General features: G+C 37.1%; 1 protein-coding gene across 3 annotated transcripts in view; it reads left to right on the top strand.

The window, feature by feature from the left end:
* RBPJ (recombination signal binding protein for immunoglobulin kappa J region) overlaps nucleotides 1-21,282 on the top strand; it is a 116,654-nt gene that overhangs the window by 85,744 nt on the left and 9,628 nt on the right. For all 3 annotated transcript variants that reach the window (XM_021711201.1, XM_008055688.1, XM_021711202.1), the window contains 4 exons: nucleotides 6,985-7,150; nucleotides 11,364-11,538; nucleotides 15,935-16,072; nucleotides 16,227-16,339. In XM_021711201.1, the coding sequence (XP_021566876.1) occupies nucleotides 6,985-7,150; nucleotides 11,364-11,538; nucleotides 15,935-16,072; nucleotides 16,227-16,339 (592 nt within the window). The remainder of the gene's footprint in view (nucleotides 1-6,984; nucleotides 7,151-11,363; nucleotides 11,539-15,934; nucleotides 16,073-16,226; nucleotides 16,340-21,282) is intronic.

Genomic DNA, 21,282 nt, shown 5'->3' with positions numbered 1-21,282 from the left:
TGTAGTTTTTTAAACAGATATGACCCCAAATGTGTCATTTTTAAAAAGGAAAAAGCTAAACAAACCCTGATCCTAAAACTGTCTTGAACAGTTTAATTGAGCTATGGAGTGATTATAAAGAAAAGAGCTGCTAAACTTCTCTTTCTTGACCCTCTTGCCTATTCTGGTTGTTAAGAAAAAAACAGCAAAACTGGGTTCATACTCATATGACCTGAATATAAGCACAACAAAAATTATCTATAGATTAACCAAAAATGAATTATAGCAAAAGTGATCTTTACACTTACACTAAGTATTTCTTAAAGTATCCTAGAATTTCAACATTTTTTTGTGAGTGATTGTGGACTTATGTTGTTGATAGTTTTTTCCGCTTGGTTCCTGGAATTTTCTTGTGACTAGTTTCTTGAGTCTTTGTCTTTCATATGGCTCTGGGGGGCGCAGGGGTAAGCATTTCATAAATAAAGATAGCTTCCTTGTGGGGAAAGATCAGAGGTTTTTTGATTGGCTAGAAAGCTACCAAACTAAAGGGAAGAGGAATGAAAACTCAGGTTTGGGGTTGAGTTGGAAGGAATGAGTGGAATCTTAGAGATGGTGGCATTAAAGAAATCTTAGCATATGCATAAGAGATAGGAAATGTAAGTATATGATTAAATTAGTTTATATGCTAGAAGGAAATTAGGAAGTTCCTTTCTTAAAGCTGATTAAAACTGAGCTGAAAAGAAGATGAAGCTGTTTAGTTGATCTTATCCTCAAGGAGGATGAACAAATAAAAACAATATTTGGGATTTATATTGCCAAGTGTTGTTTAGGTTTACTCAATTTCTGATTTATCTTACTTTGCTAATAAAATTTAATCACTGATATAGGGTTAAATATGGGAAGAAGTGGATGTCTACAGTTTGGGACACAGAATACCACATCACGTTAGGGGTCCTATTTGTCTCATGACTTTGATACTGGAAATTCAGTATTTTCTTTTCCAGTAATGAAATTTGTGTGCATATATAAGCAGTCCTCTGTTTTCTAAGCAAACCATAACAAGTCAGCACCTCATTGCTGAAGAAGAATATGATAGGGCAGCTGTGTGCCCCATCATGACTCTGAAGAAGCTGCAGTTTCCATATCAGCTTTTAAGCATGAGCCAGACATTTTCCTGGAAATGCTTTTAAATATGTAAAAACTTTAATCCTCAGAACAGTCTTGTAAAGGAGGCATGTTAAAATCTCCCTCCATTTTGTGGGTGAGTAGACTAAACATCAGAGACTTGAACGTGCCCAGTTTCGTGCTAGTTAGAAAGCTGTGTAGCTAGGATTGGAACTCTTGAGGCTCCAGTTCCAGATTTCTTACTCTTTTTACACTCTCAGTTGTCATAACCTTCCGTTTTGTGTTTTGAGTGTTGGTTACCTACAGCAGGGTTTGAGGGTAGAGGAGGTAAAGATACTTAAAGAATGAAAACTTACCACCTTTTTACCCTTAGCTAGGTAGACTTAGATGTTTATGGCAGTACTTCATACTTGGGTGGGCTGGTTTTCTTTCTCTGGATTTTTGAAGATGCATTTTAAGTGCAGTTGGATTCATTTATTCTTTCTGATCGCTTGTTAGATGCCAGCAGTATGCAAAAGGACTTTACTGGGAGTTCTAAAAGTCACTATGTCATTTAGTTGGGTGACCAGAGGCTGAGTGGAGATGACAAAAGGGGAAGAGCTGAGGTCTGGATGAGGTTCCTTCTTGTTAGTTCCTGGGAAAAATACATGAATATAGAGCTGTACTGGCTTATCAAGTTAAAATAGAAAAGTTAGCCATATCTCTTATTGTAGGAGCTTTTATTTTCAGTTTATTTCTACTACTTGAGTATGGCCTAGCAGGTCTAAAACTCCAGTCAAAAGAAAATTAGAGACCCTAAGCTTTTAAGGCCTCCAAAAAATGAAGGAAAAAAATAATGAAAAGACCAGAGCCACTATCTTTTAATATTTTTTATTAAAAAGTTGTCAAAGTAGACATGCATTACTTTATGATAAAGGGGAAACACATTAAATTTACCCCCTTTCTCTTTTTAAAGAAGTGCTATTGGTAAGGGCCTCCATTGCGAGCCCAGCCCTCTGGCTGACTGGCAAGCTCTGCTGGATCAGAGGAGGAGGCCTGGTCCGTACTTATTGGTGGAGTGCCCAGTGGAAAGAGGAAGGTCTGCCTTCTTTCTTGCTGATCCTGGTTCAGGCCTTTTTGAAGAGCTGCTAAAGCATAAGGCGTGCGGTCACCTGGGGACATGACCACAGTCCTCTTGGCCGAGTCCCTTTGGCATATAAAACAGCTCCATTGAATGATGTTAAAAAGTATTTGGTCAGGAAATTTTATTCTAAAATTTCAAATTGTCCTTGATACTAACTATGGAGTCTAATAATGAGTGTTTATTTGCATAGCACATCTGACACTCCAATTATGTTAGTGATTAGTGTTAATTTTTCATTAAAGAAGGTCTTCCCAGGTTAAAAAGTAAACTTTTAAAAAAAGATTATTTTATCTAGAGGAAATGTTAATATGTCATTTGACATAGTAATATTCAGCTTTCTCAAAGTAATTAAGCAATAGCGTAATGATACTGTTTAGACAATCAGCAGTAAAGCTATTTAGACAAACTATGATTCTGAAGTCATATTGAGAATTGTGGTAATTGGAGTAATTGTGGTATGCAGAAGTTCTTAAATAAGTTTCTTTGAATGGAAAAATCATCAAAGGGTAATGATTCTGTGATGGTAGTCAGATAATGTAGATGACATGACTTTGAATTTTGTTTAGCCTAACCTATTTTATATGTTGGACTGAATAAAAGCCTTATTGGAATCTGTAAGGTAGTTTTTAGGGCTCATCTTAAGATTTGAGAAAAAGTTGTTGAAATAGTCTCTGAAAATAAAGATGGATTGTTTGAGCTATGATATTAATAAAATCTTAAATGTGTGCATATCGCCACCAAGTGGCACAGGAAAGCATTACTTTTCACAGTTGCTTAGAGCTACTGGGAAAGATGAAAATAAAGGGCAGCTTTGTTTCATAGGGTTTCTTTTTATAGCAGCTGTTAAATTCTGTAAGCCAACCACTTACTGGTCAGACTTTTCACTGAGTATTTGGTACATATCGACCAGCTGTCCCAAATTTTTTAAAATAATCAAAGGTTTCACACGCCATTGTAAAGATGCATTTTTATTTTCATTCTGTTAATTTGGTGGCCTTTTAGTCTTAGCCCACTTTAGTTCCTTTTGTCTGTGTTCTTCCCTTTTTTGTATAGATGATTATTTTCTATTTGATTACAGTATTGTTGTTGATACGTATGAAAATTAAACTATGATCTATTTGTTGGTTTTTAGGGTTGACAATATTGGGATGTTTAAGATAGAATTGCATCAGTGTTTAGATTATATCAGATTTGCAGTCTTCTTCCATCAAGCCTTTTTTGAATAGTCGTAGAGTTAACATTAAAAAAAAATACCCAGCTATCTTGGAGTATATTGAAAAATCTTCTTTTTTTTTTTACAGTTTTTACAGTTAGAAAGCACTTTCAAGGTAGAAACTTGGTCCGTGTTCCTAATTTTTTACCCTGTTTAATGCATTTTGTTACAGTGCTCTTGAGAAGACTAGCCACTACTCATTCTTTGACTGGATAACCTTTTTATATTTTTCAGATGTGAAATAAAGGCACCTTTTATGATAACTTGTTGAGATTTGACTGTTGCATTTGGTATACAGGGTGTGCATTCTCAAATCCAAAAATCTGAAATGTTCCAAAATCCAAAAATTTTGTGCACCAACATGACGCTCCAAGGAAATGCTCACTGGAACATTTCAGATTTCAGATTTCCAGATTTGGGATGCTCAGCCTGGTAAATGTAAATGCAAATATTCCAAAATTTATATATATATATATCTGAAATCCAAAGCAATTCTGGTCCCAAGCATTTTGGATAAGGGCTAATCAGCCTATATACTATACTAAAGCACAGCTTGAAGTTTATAGCTGGTAAATCAATTTACTGTGGAGTCCTAATATCAGTGTTTAATAAAATACTAATAGGAGACATGTTTCCAAAACTGATGCCTTCTCAGTCTCTTGAAAATATGCCAGCCTATGTGTTTGAGCCTGTGCCATGGTAAGCATTGGATAGCTCCCAGTGTTAGAAGCCAGAAAGTTCCCTGGTGTAGACTTGAACTGAACCGACTTCAAAACTAGCCCAGCTAATCTAGGCATCCCTCCAAACTTGGAGTGACCTGGAGCTGGGCCCACTACCTTGGCTGTGACCTTTATATCCTTGGCCTCGGTGTGAATATTCAGGCATGATGACTGCTCTTTCTTCCTGTTGGTTTGGGTGAATGTGAGAGACTACAGAGGCATACCTCCTCACTCAGTCTAATCCCTGGGGCCCACTTGATCCATTATCCGTCTCCTCTGGCTTCCCCCGCTGTTGGTCCTCTCCTCTTCTCTGCTCCAGCCACTCTGGCCTGGTTATTGCTTCCTGCCTTCCTGCCTTAGTGCCTTTGCATTTGCTCTTCCCTCTGCTAAAATGCCCTTGCCCCGGATGTCCACATGGCTTTAAGCTGTGACTCAAAGTCACCTTAAGGAAGCTTTCCCTGGCCCCCTGGGTTATCTCCATTTCATGTACCCCTTCCCCGCTTTATTCTTTTCCCATAGTACTTAGCATCAACTGACAAGTGCATACATGCGTTATTTTACCCACTTTTCTTCTTTTATTTTCTCTCTCTCCTATTAAAGTATAAGTTACATGAGGATAGAAATTTATCTGATTTTTTTGTTTGCTTGTTTGATTTTTTTACTGTATTTTCAGTGCCTGGTACAAACTTGGGATGTAATAATATGGACAATTAATGAATATTAAATAAACCCAATTCATTTGTTGTAAGTCATATATATAAATTACCTCTTTTTGGTGAGGTTTGAGCAAAAAGTAGGCGCCATTATATATTTTGCATCATTGACACAAACAAGAAGTAGATTCTGTTACCTTCAGGAAGGCCCGAGAGCCAAATCTAACCTGCTGGTCTCTGTGTATATGCGTGTGTACACACACATCCACAGGTTTTTTTCTTTTAGTCTGCACATTGTTGACCCACAGACTGTTAATAAATATAAATCAGTTGCCAAATTTTTAGAATAGGAATTTCATAAAATTTGATTTCAGGCATATGTTGAACAATTGGAGAATGTGACCAACATTAGGACTACATGCCAATAGCTTAACCCTGTGAGTGTGAGTGAGTATGTGCACACCAGAGGTTTCTTATGGCAGGATTAGAGAAGTAAGAAATGTTTTTCCATACTCCTAACAATACAAAAGTGAGAATTACTGTGGGGGCAGTGTGTTTCAAGCAGGGAAGGAAACCGCTTCTTTGGGTAACTAAAGGATATCTCCACTAATTTATTGTATAACTTGCTTACCCATTTATATTACTTAGCTGGCTACTGTAGGTATTTGAGTTTTCAGGCCCCTTGGAAAGATGTGGTGTGAGTGTTAGAAAGGATGGGTGCGGTAGGCACGATCATGCCCATAATCCCATCACTTTGGGAGGTCAAGGTGAAAGCATTGCCTGAGCCCAGGGGTTTGAGATCCGCCTGGGCAACTTGGTAAGACCTCATCTCTACAATAAGTCAGAAAAGTAGCTGGGTGTGGTGGTGCGTGCCTGTTATTTCAACTACTTGGAAGACTGAGGTAGTGGAAGGACTGCCTGAGTCTGGGAAGTCGAGGCTGCGGTGCTGTAAGTGTGCCACTGCACACCAGCCTGGGCGATAGAGTGAAACTCCGATTAAGAATGTACAAGTCAGCATTTGAACTGAACAACAAGTGAATTACACCCTACATAAGAATTGTATTTCTGGTCTGAACTGTGAAAAATGTGAGGCCTGAGCTAGGCTTTGAAATAGATACTTTTTTAATTGCTAAAGAGAGGATTATAGGGGAGTCATTCTCAATGGGAAGAATTTGTTAACAGGCAACTAGCAAAACAAACCTGTGTCAGTTGAAAGAATACAGTGTATTGTTCTTTTAGCATGATACATTTCTCAGTCATCATAATGTACCAGGTGTTCAGGGTGTAGGATACATATTAATAAAACACAGCAATGTTTTGCAGAGCTCATAATCCAGTGATCTTTGTTTTCGACTCTTCTACCTAGTTTTATTAATATTTTGAAAGTTTCTACCTGGGGCATAGCCCTAATGCTGTTGTCCAGGTTCGTTACCAAATAAAGTTAAATGTAATATTAGTAGCAGTAAATGTCACTCATTTATAATTGTATCATTGTGAGTACACCTTAACTAGTAATCACTGATTTTGTGGTGGCTTATCACGTTTTGTAACATGTTAAGAGTACATTGGATTTGCTGTACTCCAGTAGTTTAGAACTCTGAGCTTTATAAAAAAAATTTTTTTGAGTCTCACTGTTGTCCAGGTTGGAGTGCAGTGGCACACTTACAGCCACCGCAGCCTTGACCTGCTGGGCTCTGACAATCCTTCTACCTCAGCCTTCCAAATAGCTGGAACTACAGGTGCACACCACCACACCCAGCTAATTTTTTTATTTATTGTAGAGTTGAGGTCTTACCCAGTTGCCCAGGCCTAGTCTTGAACCATGGGCTCTGGTAGTCCTCTCACCTTGGCCTCCCAAAGTGATGAGTTTACAGGCATGAGTCACCACATCCAGCCTATATGAAAATTTAAAGAGAAGTCCTCTGCCCTAAAAAGTATCTAGTCTAAGTGAATGCGTAATTCCAGTATTTTACATGAACAGATGTAGACTTTGTGAACATCTTGATTTCTGTCTTATGGACATGATTGTTTGTGTTATAGAAGACTTCACCAAAATTTTTCATCTGGAGCTGAGTACATTTCAATACGATTTTGTATTTATAATGTTCAAGAAGAGGAAATGCTTTCTCAATTCTAATTGCTTTGTGGTTTTTCCCTCCCATTATTCTTCAGGTTTTTTTGCCCTCCTCCTTGTGTGTATCTTATGGGCAGTGGATGGAAGAAAAAAAAAGAACAAATGGAACGTGATGGTTGTTCTGAACAAGAATCTCAACCATGTGCATTTATTGGCATAGGAAATAGTGACCAAGAAATGCAGCAGCTAAACTTAGAAGGCAAGGTAAATCAAGACTGCTAACTCCCCATAAAAGGGCATCATGGTACCAGAATGTAGTTTTTGTAATCATTTTTATGGTGGTGATTTTAATGGCTATTGGTGGCAGTTTCTTAAGTATACAAATTAGAAGCAGAAATCTGGCTCTCAGGTAGCTGTGGATTCATGGAACTCGTGCTGTTGACATCTGAAGGTGGCAGGCAGAAAGCTTCCCCAGCTTGCAGGCAATTTTAGCAGTCTTAAATCATTTCTTTTTGGAGCCGAATAAATTTCGGAGGCTAATTTTTCATCTTCTGTTTGACAGGGATGTGATGCTCAAATATCAATGAAAATACATTGCTAAGTATTGTTTTGCTCTGCTTTCTTAATCTTAGTTCTATACTAGAAGCGATGATATAGACAGGTTATACAAATCATAAACATTTGCTTAACGTCAGTGTGAAGCAGAACTAGACTGTAGACAGCAACAGCCACAGTTGGCTTTTCTAAAATGGTGGGGGATTTTTGATTAATTTGCTAGGGACAGACTTATCAATTGCTTTTACTAATCGTGTTCTCTAGATTTAGAAAGCAAGGCTTTAATATTTTAAAATAGTTATTTATTCACTTAGAATTTAACTATCATTTTCCCTTGATAATAAAATTTGGAAAATACCTCTCATGTCAATGACCACATGAATATCTTTTAAAATAGTGTTTAAAAGCCATTTCCTTGCTTGATAAATCCTTGTTGACTGTCTTGGTGTTTGCTCTTGTATCTCTCACTAGGGATGGATGGGAGTCTGGGGGGGTGGGAGTTGAACTGGGAAATGTGCACTCTCAAATGCCACTTCAGTCATCTTGCCGATGGTGAGTACTAGGAAGCCTTCATGTCAGTCTCCTTCAAATTTGGCTATTGGTATGTCATTTAGGTCTTCATAGTTTTTATCAGTAAGACTTACTGACTTTTGAATTAGGTTTGGGATAATATAATAATAAAGGTTGTTTCATCTTAAAAGAAAATAAGCCAATAAAACCATTTCTAAATAAAGGTGCTTGAGTAAAAGTAAAGACTATATTTATTTAAGTAGTTGATCTGATAGATCTTAGCTGTGTCTAATCTGTTTTCTTGTTACATAGAAAGTCTCGGAATTATGTATCTCCAGGCTGCACATCTAGACATTTAGTTTTGTGAATGAGTGGATCAAATAGGTAGTGAGAAGCCAGGAATTCTTGCTACCAGTGTATATGTAACTGTTTAATTCTACTTCATTGCTTACTTGAACCAGTTCCAGCTTCCAATAATTTTAAGTGAGGTAACACCAAACAGACCAACCAGTAATATCACTCCTTGCCTTTGCCAGCATCACACCTTAGCAGTATTACGTTCAAGTTTACCTTTTGGGCTTGCCTCAGCATGGAGATCTTCCTGCTAACTTTCATTTTATCTTTCTTCAGCTTCCACATTATACCTTTCCCCAAGGCCTAGAAATTGGCAGAAGAGGAAGGGAATATAAAGCACACGCATTTAACTGGTATTTAAAAAACCTAACGGGCTATTACAATGTCTGTAAGCCACAATTTTATGTTAACATTTAATTTTAAGGCTGTTTAGATAAAAGGTAGGAGTGGTGAGAGTTAGCAGAGAGCATTTCAGTCAGAAACAGCAACATAATCATGTGCTTGGAGCATAAAGATGGTTGGTACACAGGTAGGCAAAGATGTCCCAAGCAGTGGGCCGCTGAGCTTCAGTAAGAGGTGCTTTGCCCTTGTATGCCTCAATCAGTCTCTTCATTCACATAAGGAAATAATGTTTTCTTTTAATAGTCTGTTCATTGAATGGTACAATTAACCTTATTGAAAAATAAGGGATAATTCTTTTGCATTATTTGGTGTTCATACTTATTTTAAATATTTATTACAACAAAATCCTAGTATATCTAGCTCTTTAAATTTATAGTCATGACATCTGACCATATGTTGGTGATATTTTGGATTTGAGATTTTATTTAATGATGTTTTTAATTTGTGAAATATTATTTTCTTAATTTTACTCTTTTTTTTGCATCTTGGTCAGCTGTGCAATAAAGATAATTTTCCTAATTAGCACACTTGTGTTTTCTTTTTTAAAAATATTATATACTCTTGGTTACGTTGCTTTGTTTCTGTAACTAAAATATTTTTACAATATCATTTTTGCAACATTAAATTTGATATTTCTTTTTCATTTCAGGGCAGTGTTTTTATTGCCTAAAGATCTTCAAAGAATTGTTGCTAGAGAGATTATTATATCATGTTTTCTGTTCTAGAATTCCATTAAGTGAATTTAGCCTTTTAGTATGGCAAAGCAAATGTCATTTTACTTTCATGTGTTTGTTATCTGAGTCAGTGGCTTTTTCCTTTTTCCTTACGGAATTTGAGTAGTTTGTGGTCAGTGGCCTTACAGTTTTTTTAAAAAATTAATAGTTCTAATAAAGTTATCTCAGGCATGATTTTTGATTCAAAGTACTCACTGTAATTAGGGATATATTTCCATTCTTTTCAAGGAGACATATGTGTGCTTGTTTCTTTGGAACAAAATGAAGTTTGTGTGTAGGTCTTATGATTTAGAGAATATTCTTTTTTTTCCCTTTCCTTTTTGCAGTCTGTCTTATCATTTATGCTAGGTATCAGTATTTTCTCTTTCCTGATATCTGTTAATGCTAACTCTTAAAATTAAGTGATCTCAATGTTTGAAAGCTTTCCCTCAGAATGTGTTTCTTTCATTTTAGATACTCCTTTCATTTTTGTCTTCCTTTGACTACACGCTTTAGTCCATGGGTACCCATTTTCATAGACCTCATCTTGTGTTGCAGAGCAATCCAATTGTTTAGGCTTAATTTGAACTTCAGTGCTGTCATTTTAAAAAGTCTGACGGACCCGTGGACACAGCAGCTCACAGATGTCATCTCTGAGTGCCTTGTAGATCCTTGGGTGAAAGGAGCTATGTGACTGCAAAGTACTGTTTTTATTTTTTCTTTTACCATTATTATTAGCTTTATCTTATTTAGCCTTCTGCAGAGCAAAGCCTCTTAAAAGCTTTTACTGAACTTCTGAATTTGAATGTAGAATATTCAAGATAGCATCTAAATTTCTTTGTAGCTTTGCTCTGAGAAATGCAATAAACTATTGCAGTATTTTTGTCTCCTACCAAGGCTGCCTATGAGTAAAATTTTAAAGATAAAAATCTAAAAGTCATTCACTATTCCTAAATGAGTGGCATTTGCTCTGCTCTTTAAAAGGAACACACAACAGAGGTAGTTGAAGAAACTTGTTTAGCCTAATTTTAAAGTGGAATATTGACTTTTAAAAAAGCATAACTCAGATATTGTATATACTTATGCAGTGTTTGAGCAACATTTGCTTTTTCTGGAAAAAGGTTAGTAATTTAGGTGCCTCTCAAATTCACAGGGTTCGGGGAAATAGAACGACTTCAGAATTTTCATATATAATTGGAATAGTAATATTTCAAAAGTGTCTTTGCTGTTTGTTGAGTGCACATCTCTTTGATACCATCTTTTTAGTTTTTACCAGAATTTAATACCTTGAGCATTTTCTCTAGTACCTTTAAAGTCAGTTTTTTTTGGTGATCCAGCATGAATGGTCCCATTAGACAATGTTAATCATTTACAAATAGTTCTTTAAAGTATACTCATAAAATCTCTTCCTGGTTTAAGATATTTTATAATCAGCCAGTTTGTGTTTTCCTCAGACTTATAAGTGGCTACTTTAGCATTCAGCTATGTAAAGAAAACCATCTGTACTATTTCAAGATTTTAGCATAATTCTGTTGAATTCTGATGGCCTTATTTATATTTTATTTGCAGAAAGATGATCATCAATTTTTTTTAAACTGTAAAAATTCTATTCTTAAAATTACTACAACATTGGGTGGTAGTTCTGTGAAACAGATGGCGAGTTATGTAAAACAAGACTATTTTCAAAAACGGTCTTTTAAGGAGGATACAGTGGATTACAATGTTTGTATTTTATAGACTTGATAAGGAAGATTTTGTGCTTTTTCTTTAGAGATCAATTTCAGTAATTTTTACAGATAGTATTTTTTAATAGTTTTTTAAATCAACTATCCATTGTAATTATTTTATTTAAATCTGATTTAACCTAGCCATGGACATTCTGAGTTGTAGTTACATAAACACAGAGGGTTTTAGTGCTATTAAAACTTTTTTTTCTTTTACAGAACTATTGCACGGCCAAAACGTTGTATATATCTGATTCAGACAAGAGAAAGCACTTCATGTTGTCTGTAAAGATGTTCTATGGCAACAGTGATGACATTGGTGTGTTCCTCAGCAAGCGGATAAAAGTCATCTCCAAACCTTCCAAAAAGAAGCAGTCATTGAAAAATGCTGACTGTATGTATACTTTAGTCTTATTTGTACCAACTCTCACCATGAATTAACAAGACACACTATGTTTTTAAATTTTAAATTGCCTTTTCAATAGCCAGTTCATTCTTTACTAATATGTTTGTGAACCTCTTCATTGTTTTCTCTTTTAAATTAAAAATGGACAGTACCCGGTCTAATGTCTCATTTCTCAACCAGAATTGGTTCCTTAGTGCTCACCAGGAACATCTGGGGAAATGGGAGGTTTTTTCCTTTTGTTGTCACAGTGACTGGACAGGGTGATGTTGACAGTGGATGTCTTGAGCCTGCGATGCTAAATGTCCTGCAGTGCCCAGAATATTTCCCTTTCCATAAAGACGTGATCCACTCAGAATGTCAAAAAGCACCCCTCTGAAAAACACTATTATATCAAATGGGTTTTGGAAGGCCATCCTGAGAACCTGAACAAAATTTTTCACATGATTGTTCTGGCAGACGCTGCTGTCTCATCAGCAAATTTTTAGACTGCTAAAAAAGATGCATGATATCTATTTGAATTATACATTTCAACCCCCACATCCATTTTTCTTTCTTTTTAAAATTTAACTTCTTACTATAAAAACTTTCAAATTTATATTAAGGGGAAAAAATAGAATAATGTAACTCACCACCTGGACTCAACAGGTTTTGTCAATTCTGTTTCATTGTCACATTGTCACCGCCAGCACCACTTCCTCCCTCTTCCAGCTGCTGGGATATTTGAATGTAAATCTCAAATATCCTGTCCTTTCAACCAAAGTTTCGGCAGTGGTGACTAACATGTGACTTTTCTTCTGAAACATCATTATACCTAACAGAGTTGACAGTAGCTCTTTAATGCCATCTGATACCCATTTCATGCACAGATGTATCAGACTGGCTCAGCCAAGGCTTTTTACAGTTTAGTTTGGTTTTACTGTTGGTTTGTTCAAACATGGATCCAAATAAGGTCCACACACTTTAATCTGTAATATTAATAGTTTTTCTCCCTCTCCTGCCTTATTTTTTGAGTTGGAGTCTCACTTTGTCATCCAGGCTGGAGTGCAGTGGCACACTCATGACCACCCCAGTGTCGACCTGCTGGGTTCAGGCGATCCTTCCGCCTCAGCCTTCCAAGTAGCTGGTACTCTAGGCTTACACTACCATTCCTGGCTAAGTTTTTGATTTATTGTAGAGACGAGGTCTCACCAAGTTGCTCTGGTTGGTCTTGAACCTGTAGGCTCAGGCACTCTACTCGCCTCGGCCTCCCAAAGTGCTAGGATTATAGGCTGAGCCACTGAGCCCAGCCACCTTTTTTTTTTTAAATGTTGTTTATTTGTTGAAGAAATTTGATGTCATTTTTTCTGTGAAATTTCCATATTCTGGATTTGCCTGATTACATAATTCTCTGTCTTTCATATTTTCCATAAACTGGTGGTTAGACGTAAAGACTTTTAGAATTAGTTGGTCCTGTATACTTTCACTTCCATCAGACCAAAAGTCATATAATATCTGGTTATCCTGTTTTTTGTCATGTTAAGATTGATAATAATTAAGTTCAGTTGTTAGTTTGTAATCAATCAATAAAGTTCCTCAGCAACATTTAACATAATGGTTCTAGTAGCCATTGATGATGGCTGTTAAATCCATTTCATTAAGGGCTGCAAAATGGTGATTTTAAACATTTTTTATTCACAGTTTCTGCTTTTGTTAACTAGAGGATCTTCTACAAAGAGGAACTCTGCCGTGTCAATGCTTTGCTTCAAGTGTAGTCTGTAGAGAAAAGGCAGGACTAAATGCTTGATTGTTTATTCATCTGCAGAATAGTTATAATATTATCTGAAGATGGCCAATGCAGTTCTAGGGTTTTTGTTTTGTTCACTTTTTATTTATTTATTTTTATCATGAATTCATGGGTTTTTATGTATTGGATGTATTTTAAACCACTCCGTCATTATTAATGCCATTAACTTAATATTATGGAAAATTTCAACACATTAAAGTAGAAAATTTCATAATAGAATGAAAACTCTTATGTTCATCCTCTGACATCAACAGTGATCTTAATTTCAGGTCAATCTTATTTTATCTTCATCTTTACCCCTACTCCAGTCCCCTCTCCTCTGTCACCATTTAGTTTAATGTAGATCCCAGGCATATCATATCATCTATAGCTGTGTCTATGTGTTTCTCAAAGATAGGAGATCTCTTGTTTTTTCATGGTCACCTAAAGACAACATATAAAACAACTATATAAGAAGTAGTAGTATCAAATATTCAGTCAGTGTTCAAATTTAAAATTTTCTAAAATATCTTAAAAAATAAATTCGTTTGAATCAAAATTCAAATCTACCAGATATTGGAATATATATTGTTTTGAAATATCCTTGAATGTTCTTTAATCTATGTACACACCCACCCCACAATTGATTTATTCAAGAAACTTTAGCCATTTGATCATTAGAGATTTCCACATACTGGATTTTGTTAATTTCATTCCTTTGGTATAGTTTAATGTGTTTTTTGTAAAATGTTGGTATCAAAAAGAAGCAACCAGATGCTAGTTAAAGTTGGAAAGACAGATTTCATTCAGTACTATTGCAGTAGGGGAAAAGAAAAGAGACTTAAGTATAGAATCGAGTTCAATTCTGAAATACAACAAAGACAAGGGATGGAAAAATCACTAAGAGGAGACGTGGGTGGGGGGAGGGGTTCTTGCTGACCCAACTTGACAGGATTCCTTCTAAAGGCAGGCCAAGGTGATCATGCATTAAGGGCAGGGGATGACTTAGCCAGATGCCTGCCTCAAGTGGGCTCAGCAGACTGTTAACAGGGTCACAGGACAAAGACTGGTTGAAAAGAATGCTCAGAAGAGCCCAGCTGAAAGTTTGGTGAAGGAGAGAATCTCTGTCAGTAGTTGATCTAGAAGCTCGATTAGACTTAAGTTTGTTCTTTGGTTCTTTCTTGTTGCTAAAGGTCAAGGCCTACTTCACGGATGGTATGTGCTCTCCCTGCACCAGGAGCCACAGAATGTCTTGTGTCCAAGTGGTTTATAATTTAAATTACAGCCCTTGGCACTTGAATGTCCCCTCCCAGGAGATTGCTGGCTATTATATAGGATAAATTTGCCAGCACATATTTTTCAAAAATGTATGTTTTCTTGAAATTTTCCATTCAAATTGTGTAGAAAAAGCAAATAAAGAGATTGAAATATACACCAAGATATATGTAAAACGATATCAGCTACATTACATAGCGAATGTGCAGAGTGCTTTCACAGTGGTGCACAGACTGGACAATAAATTACATATTATTAATTTGAGAGGAAGAAAACAAGACTGCATTGTCTGTTCAAATAGAAAAACACCAGGTGTAAGACAGCAAGCAAGTGACTGTTGTACAGCATGTATCAATGCATGTTGCAGTGCATGTTGGTGATTGTTTCATGTTACCACACATTAGAAAAATGTTCAGATATTAAATTTTGATTTTTTTTTTGTCATAAATAAGTTTCTCAATGCCCCAAATTGATTATAAGTCAAGTATCATTACAATAAAATAGCTGGGTCCAACACTCTACTATTTATTATGAAGTGATTTATTAATAAAAAGGTGCAGTTGAGTTGCTGTTAGGTGATTTGCGAAATATATCTGAGTGCAAAAGGGTTAAACTTAATTTTTAATCTTAGCTTCTTGATGGCAGAGAATGTATTTCACTTTTAGAATATTTTCCTGCTTATGTAGGTGTTTTTTTCACTAAATTTCATGCAACACAATACTTAAAGATATTTAGAAGAAAGCACAATTTTCTAAAGTCAGTATGCAGAAACAGTTGCCATCAACTTTGATAAATATCCTTCTAGACTCTTTTCTATGTGCATATTTCGTAGGATTGGATGCAAGCACGTGGAGACACATGTACAATCACATACTAAATTATGGATTTTTGCCTAATGGACCCACAGTGTACAGAGTTTTTTACAGCCTGCTATTCAGTGATGTTCCAGGGACATATTTTATTGTCAGTGTATTTAGATGTATATTATTTAAATAGGTGATCAGTGTTATAATTTATTTAATCAAATTCCCATTGCTAGACATTTATTATTTTTAAAATAATTTTTTCTCTAATGATCAGCACTACATTAAACATACTGTATAACTCTCATTTAAAAGTGATTTTTATGGACATTTGATAACATTAGCTTGACATTGTTAATAAGAGTTACTTGACCTTTTTTGTTATCATCTGTACTTTATTGGAAGGTTAAAATATTTGTCAAATCTGTTAATTGTTAAATTATAATGAGGAATAACCCTAATCTGCCAAGCAAAATCCCCTTTTCATGCTCCCTCCACTCCCCTGATACAGTCACATAAATTGGGGTTGTTTTTCTCTTTGCAGTATGCATTGCCTCAGGAACAAAGGTGGCTCTGTTTAATCGACTTCGATCCCAGACAGTTAGTACCAGATACTTACATGTAGAAGGAGGTAATTTTCATGCCAGTTCACAGCAGTGGGGAGCATTTTACATTCATCTCTGTGAGTATAAGATGCACATTTGATGTTTTTGGTGTGAAATTGTTGAGTTCTTTTTGATAATGAGATAAAGGGATATATTAAGTTTTGTCATTTTCCTAAGCAGATAAGGACTTCTAAAAGATGATAATTTGCTCTCCTTTTTCACCCACTGCAGTGGACGATGATGAATCAGAAGGAGAAGAATTCACAGTCCGAGATGGCTACATTCATTACGGACAGACGGTTAAACTTGTGTGTTCAGTCACTGGCATGGCACTCCCAAGATTGGTATGGCTCTAACTTTGGCATCAGTGATATGTGAATTAAAAATTCTGAGAACAGCAAAGTCACAACATTCAGATGTAAAAACATGCCTCAATTTTATGCTTCTTAATTTACAAATACGTTAATAATCCTGCTCTTTATAATCGATAGTTATATCCTACCCTATTTCAGAGGTGCTTTAGGGTTATTAACTAGTTTCTATAGTAAGTACATTCTTAATGACTTCCTCTTAAACTATTTCTAATAAATTTTGATGGCAGTTTTCTTTTTGGTTGTATATCTGAACATGTTCAATAGAGGGCACTATAAATTGTGGTTTTTTTATTTTTTATTTTTTTAAACTAATGCAGATCTGCTGCATTAATTTTTTTGTGGTGCCTGCTATATTCTGATGTAGGACCAGATTTTCAAAAGCAAAAAAAATTCTTATTCCTTTTAAGCTATGGGCAACCTCTTTAGTTCCCCTCCTACTATGGGAGCTTTTCTGTCTTCTCAATAAATCCTCCTTTTAAAAAAAAAAGATATAAGCGTATGTGTGTGTGTGTGTGTGTGTGTGTGTGTGTGTGTGTATGTGTGTGTGTATATGTGTGTGTGTGTGTGTGTGTATATATATATATATATATATATATAATTTATTTATTTATTTTTTGAGTTGGAATCTCACTCTATCACCTAGGTTGGAGTGCAGTGGCCTGCTCACAGCCACCACAGCCTTGACCTGCTGGGTTCAGGTGATCCTTCCACCTCAGCCTTCCAAGTAGCTGAAACTATAGGCACGCACTTCCTCACCGGCTAATTTTTTGATATATTGTAGAGATGTTTTGCCATGTTGTCCAGGCTGGTCACAAACCTGAGAGCTCAGGCAGTCCACTTACCTTGGCCTCCCAAAGTTCTAGGATTATAGGCGTGAGCCACCATGCCTGACCTACATAAGCATAATTTTTATTAATGTACTCTCTTACAGGAAGATAACTTTGTTAAAAATTAAGTTAAAATGGTATCTTAATCTAGGAGAGAGGCATAGAATTTAGGGCTTTTGCTTACTGTAATAACCTCTTTTTTTAGTAAATTGGAAACAAATGTTCCTTACGACTCCAGTTCCCTCCACTTCCAGTTTTCCCCCCTCCTTTTCTGATACAATGCACTCTGGTTATATTAAAGATGAAGGATTTATGAGTAAGTTTAACTCACGATCAGGTTGGGGGGATTGGGTGAGTGGTAGAGCATGCAGTATTACTATTCTTGAATATGCCTTACATTTATCTTTTGGTGAAATATTCCACTGGCTTATTTTCTGGGGCTGTTTCAACAGATTTTGGGTTGGTCTTCAATTCTCTAAGTAAATGCATAATTTCTTTGTTATTTTGTTTTATTTTGTCATGATTGTACAAGGTGAATTTATTTCTCATTTCAATTTAATAAGCAAAAATAGGTGAAATGTAGTAAAATTAATCTTTAAAACCTTGAAATTATAATAAAAAGGGTAAAGGTAAGGAGGGAAGGGTACAGAAAGGAGGACAGAAGCAAACAAAACGACCAAATCAGCATTTACTCATTCTTCTCTTCTCGTTCTTGATAGGTCACTCTGACCTAAGGGGGATGGATGTTTGTTTGTTTCAACATTAGATGCTTGTGCTATAGAAGCACAGTTGCAGAGGCTTATGCCTCTGATCACACATACCACTGAGGAGACAGACCCGAGTCTTAAAACTTCCAGTTTTATGTAACGTACCACCAGTCTGTCTTGCTTGTCATCTCTAATTGAATTTCTTACATTTAAAACTAGATAGCGCTGATTATAAAAACAATGAACTAAAAATTAACTTAGAGAATGCATTAGCAAAAGTTGCAGTACTGTCATTAACATGCTAATAAATAGGTCTTTCTAGAGACTCCATGACTGAGGAATTCTGACTAGTTTTTTCAAAATCATGGATAGACTTTAGATGTATGCACTACTGTCTAACCCCTTTGACATCCGTTTATGTACAGTTTCAATGAAGAAACTGTTCTTTAGTTTGCATATGCTTTTTTTTTTTTTTTTGAGTTGGAGTCTTACTCTGTCGCCCAGACTGGAGTGCAGTGGCCACTCCTGGCCACCGCAACCTCGACCTGCTGGGCTCTGGCGATCCTTCCACCTCAGCCTTCGAAGTAGCCGGAATTACAGGCGCGTGCTACCACGCCCAGCTAATTTTTTGATTTATTGTAGAGATGAGGTCTCGCTGCCCAGGTGGGTCTCGAACCCGCAGGCTCAGGCAATCCACTCACCTCAGCCTCCCAAAGGCGCAGGATTACAGGCTGAGCCACCGAGCCTGGCTTGCATATGCTTTTTAAGAGAATAATTCTACCTTGTTATCTGATAGTTGTTTTTAGTGCTTCCTAGAATGTCAGCCTCATTGTAGAGCTGTTTGGAAAACCCTGTCTTTCCAAGACCAAGTTTCAGTGGGATTAATGTCCTAGTAAAAAATCCTGTTTTTGGGGTGCTCTCAAAACAGGCACAACCCATGCAGATCTAGCCAACTAACAAGAAACTCCAGTTGGCCATTTACCCCACGTCCTCACCAAGGTTGTCGAAAACTCCAGGGTGGAAGTCATCTCAGATCTGCTCCATCACCTGTAGAGCTGTACTTCTGAGGCTTTATTAATGTGATAAATTACACCGATAACCACTGGTTGTTTGGTATAGAAAGTACCAAATAACCCAAATAAACTTCACCAACACTTCCTGGGCATTTAAACAGGCATAGTGTTAGGCATGTGAATAGGATGTGTTTCCTGTCCCCAGGTAGGGACTGTATCCACATAACCTCAGAAATACGGAAAACATTATGCTAACAGTTTGCAAAACCAGCTTAGAGGAGAAAGCTGGTTGGAGTAATCCCTGATGTTTTGAGGATATACAATCTACCACACACACAGCTTAAGTTATATGAGAACTACCTTTTTCTTAATTTTCTTGATAATTAGAAATCATCAAAGCAAGCTTTTGGTGCCATCTTTGGACCTCTTTGGTTTCTTTATTGGCGAGCTCTAGGTCATTCCACAGTGTCCATGTTCAGAGAACTGTCATTGTTAATGAAAAGCAGATCTAATGTGGCCCATGTTCTCAGTGTGCTTATTATTACTAGCTAGTGGACAAATAGTAGGTTACACAAAGTACAGTTTTATAGACAAATTATGACTCTCGTGTGGTAGAGAGTACCATAGACTTATAGGAAGGAAGCTTTAGACTTATTCAGAAAATCCATTTTTTGTCTAATTGGATTGAATTTAAAACCTTGGCATTGATTTGAAACATTTTGCTTGAGTTTACTCTCACAGACCGTCTTAGAAAATATAATTGCTGGGTCAGGCGTAGTGGCGCATGCCTATAATCCCAGCACTTTGGGAGACCGCGGTGAGAGGATTGCCTGAGCCTACAGGTTCAAGACCAGCCTGGACAACTTGGCAAGACCTCATCTCTACAACATATCAGAAAATTAGTTGGGCATGGTGGCTTATGCCTGTAGTTCCAGCTACTTGGAAGACTGAGGCAGAAGGATCACCTGAACCCAGCAGGCTGAGGTTGCGGTGGCCAAGAACGTGCCACTGCACTCCAGTCTAGGCAACAGAGTGAGACTCCAACTAAAAAAAAAAAAAAGAAAGAAATTGTTAAGATTGCAATACCTCAAGCTGGGCTCGGTGGCTCAGCCTGTAATTCTGCACCTTTGGGAGGCTGAGGTGAGTGGATTGCCTGAGCCCGCAGGCTCGAGACCCGCCTGGGCTGGCGAGACCTCATCTCTACAATAAATCAAAAAATTAGCTGGGCGTGGTAGCGTGCGCCTGTAATTCCGGCTACTCGGAAGGCTGAGGTGGAAGGATCGCTGGAGCCCAGCAGGTCGAGGCTGCGGTGGCCGGGTGCGGCCACTGCACTCCAGTCTGGGCGACAGAGTGAGACTCCAACTCAAAAAAAAAAGATTGCAATACCTCCCTTTTAAACTCAGATATTAATGGTGTTAGTAGAATGACAATTATTCTAATAAACTGTTGAGTATATACAGTCTCTTAAACTTTGTGTGACACTTGACACATACAAGGTAATCACCACGTAGATGATGATGATGATGAGTAAGATTTGATAGAGTAAAGCCTTTTACGCTTATTTTCTTTTTAGACTGACCACTCTTAGCAACATACAAACTTGGTATAACTAATTCTCACCTTGACATCAAAAGAAAGCCCTTCCTTGACTATATGTCTCTGTCCCTCGTTCTCACAGCCCATTTCCCGTGTTCTTTTCATAGCAAATGTCTCCTCCTCACCGTCTAATCCCCTGAAACCTCTCAGGTCTTTTTTTGAATAGGAGTCTCATTCTGTCTCCCAGGCTAGAGTGCAGTAGCACGCTCACAGCCACTGCAGCCTCAACCTGCTGGGCTCAGGTGATACTTCAGCCTCAGCCTTCCAGGTAGCTGAAATTACAGGCGTGCGCCGCCATGCCCAACTAATTTTTTTGATATTCTAGAGAAGAGATCTCGCCACATTGCCCAGGCTGGTCTCAACCTGGTGAACTCAGGCAGTCCTCTCTCCTCTGCCTTCCAAAGTGCTGGGGCTACAGGCGTGAGCCACTGTGCCTGGCCCTTTTGGATCTTTTTGTCTCAAAGACTCCACACCTGCCCATGGAAGCCACTAAGGACTTCCAGACAGATGATCTCATGGCACCTCTCTGTCCTCATCTGACTTCATTTTCTCTAAGCATTTGTCACAGATATCCTCCTTTCAGGGTTACATCTCCTCCAACTGACCTCAGAGCACCCAGAGCCAAGTTCTCAGACCGCTTCTCCTTTTTTTTTTTAATTAAAAAATTTTTATTTTGAAGATGTAAGGTACAGTTCAGTTAGGTATACAGGTGGTCATTCTACAGGTAAAATTTTGGTACCCATTTTTTTTTTTTTTTTTTTTTTTTTTTG

The sequence above is a fragment of the Carlito syrichta genome, unplaced genomic scaffold (assembly GCF_000164805.1).
Source record: "Carlito syrichta isolate Samal-C Ts95f unplaced genomic scaffold, Tarsius_syrichta-2.0.1 Scaffold301929, whole genome shotgun sequence".
NCBI lineage: Eukaryota > Metazoa > Chordata > Mammalia > Primates > Tarsiidae > Carlito > Carlito syrichta.
Note: the sequence above shows the minus strand (reverse complement) of the source record. Positions and strands in the feature narration are given on the sequence as shown.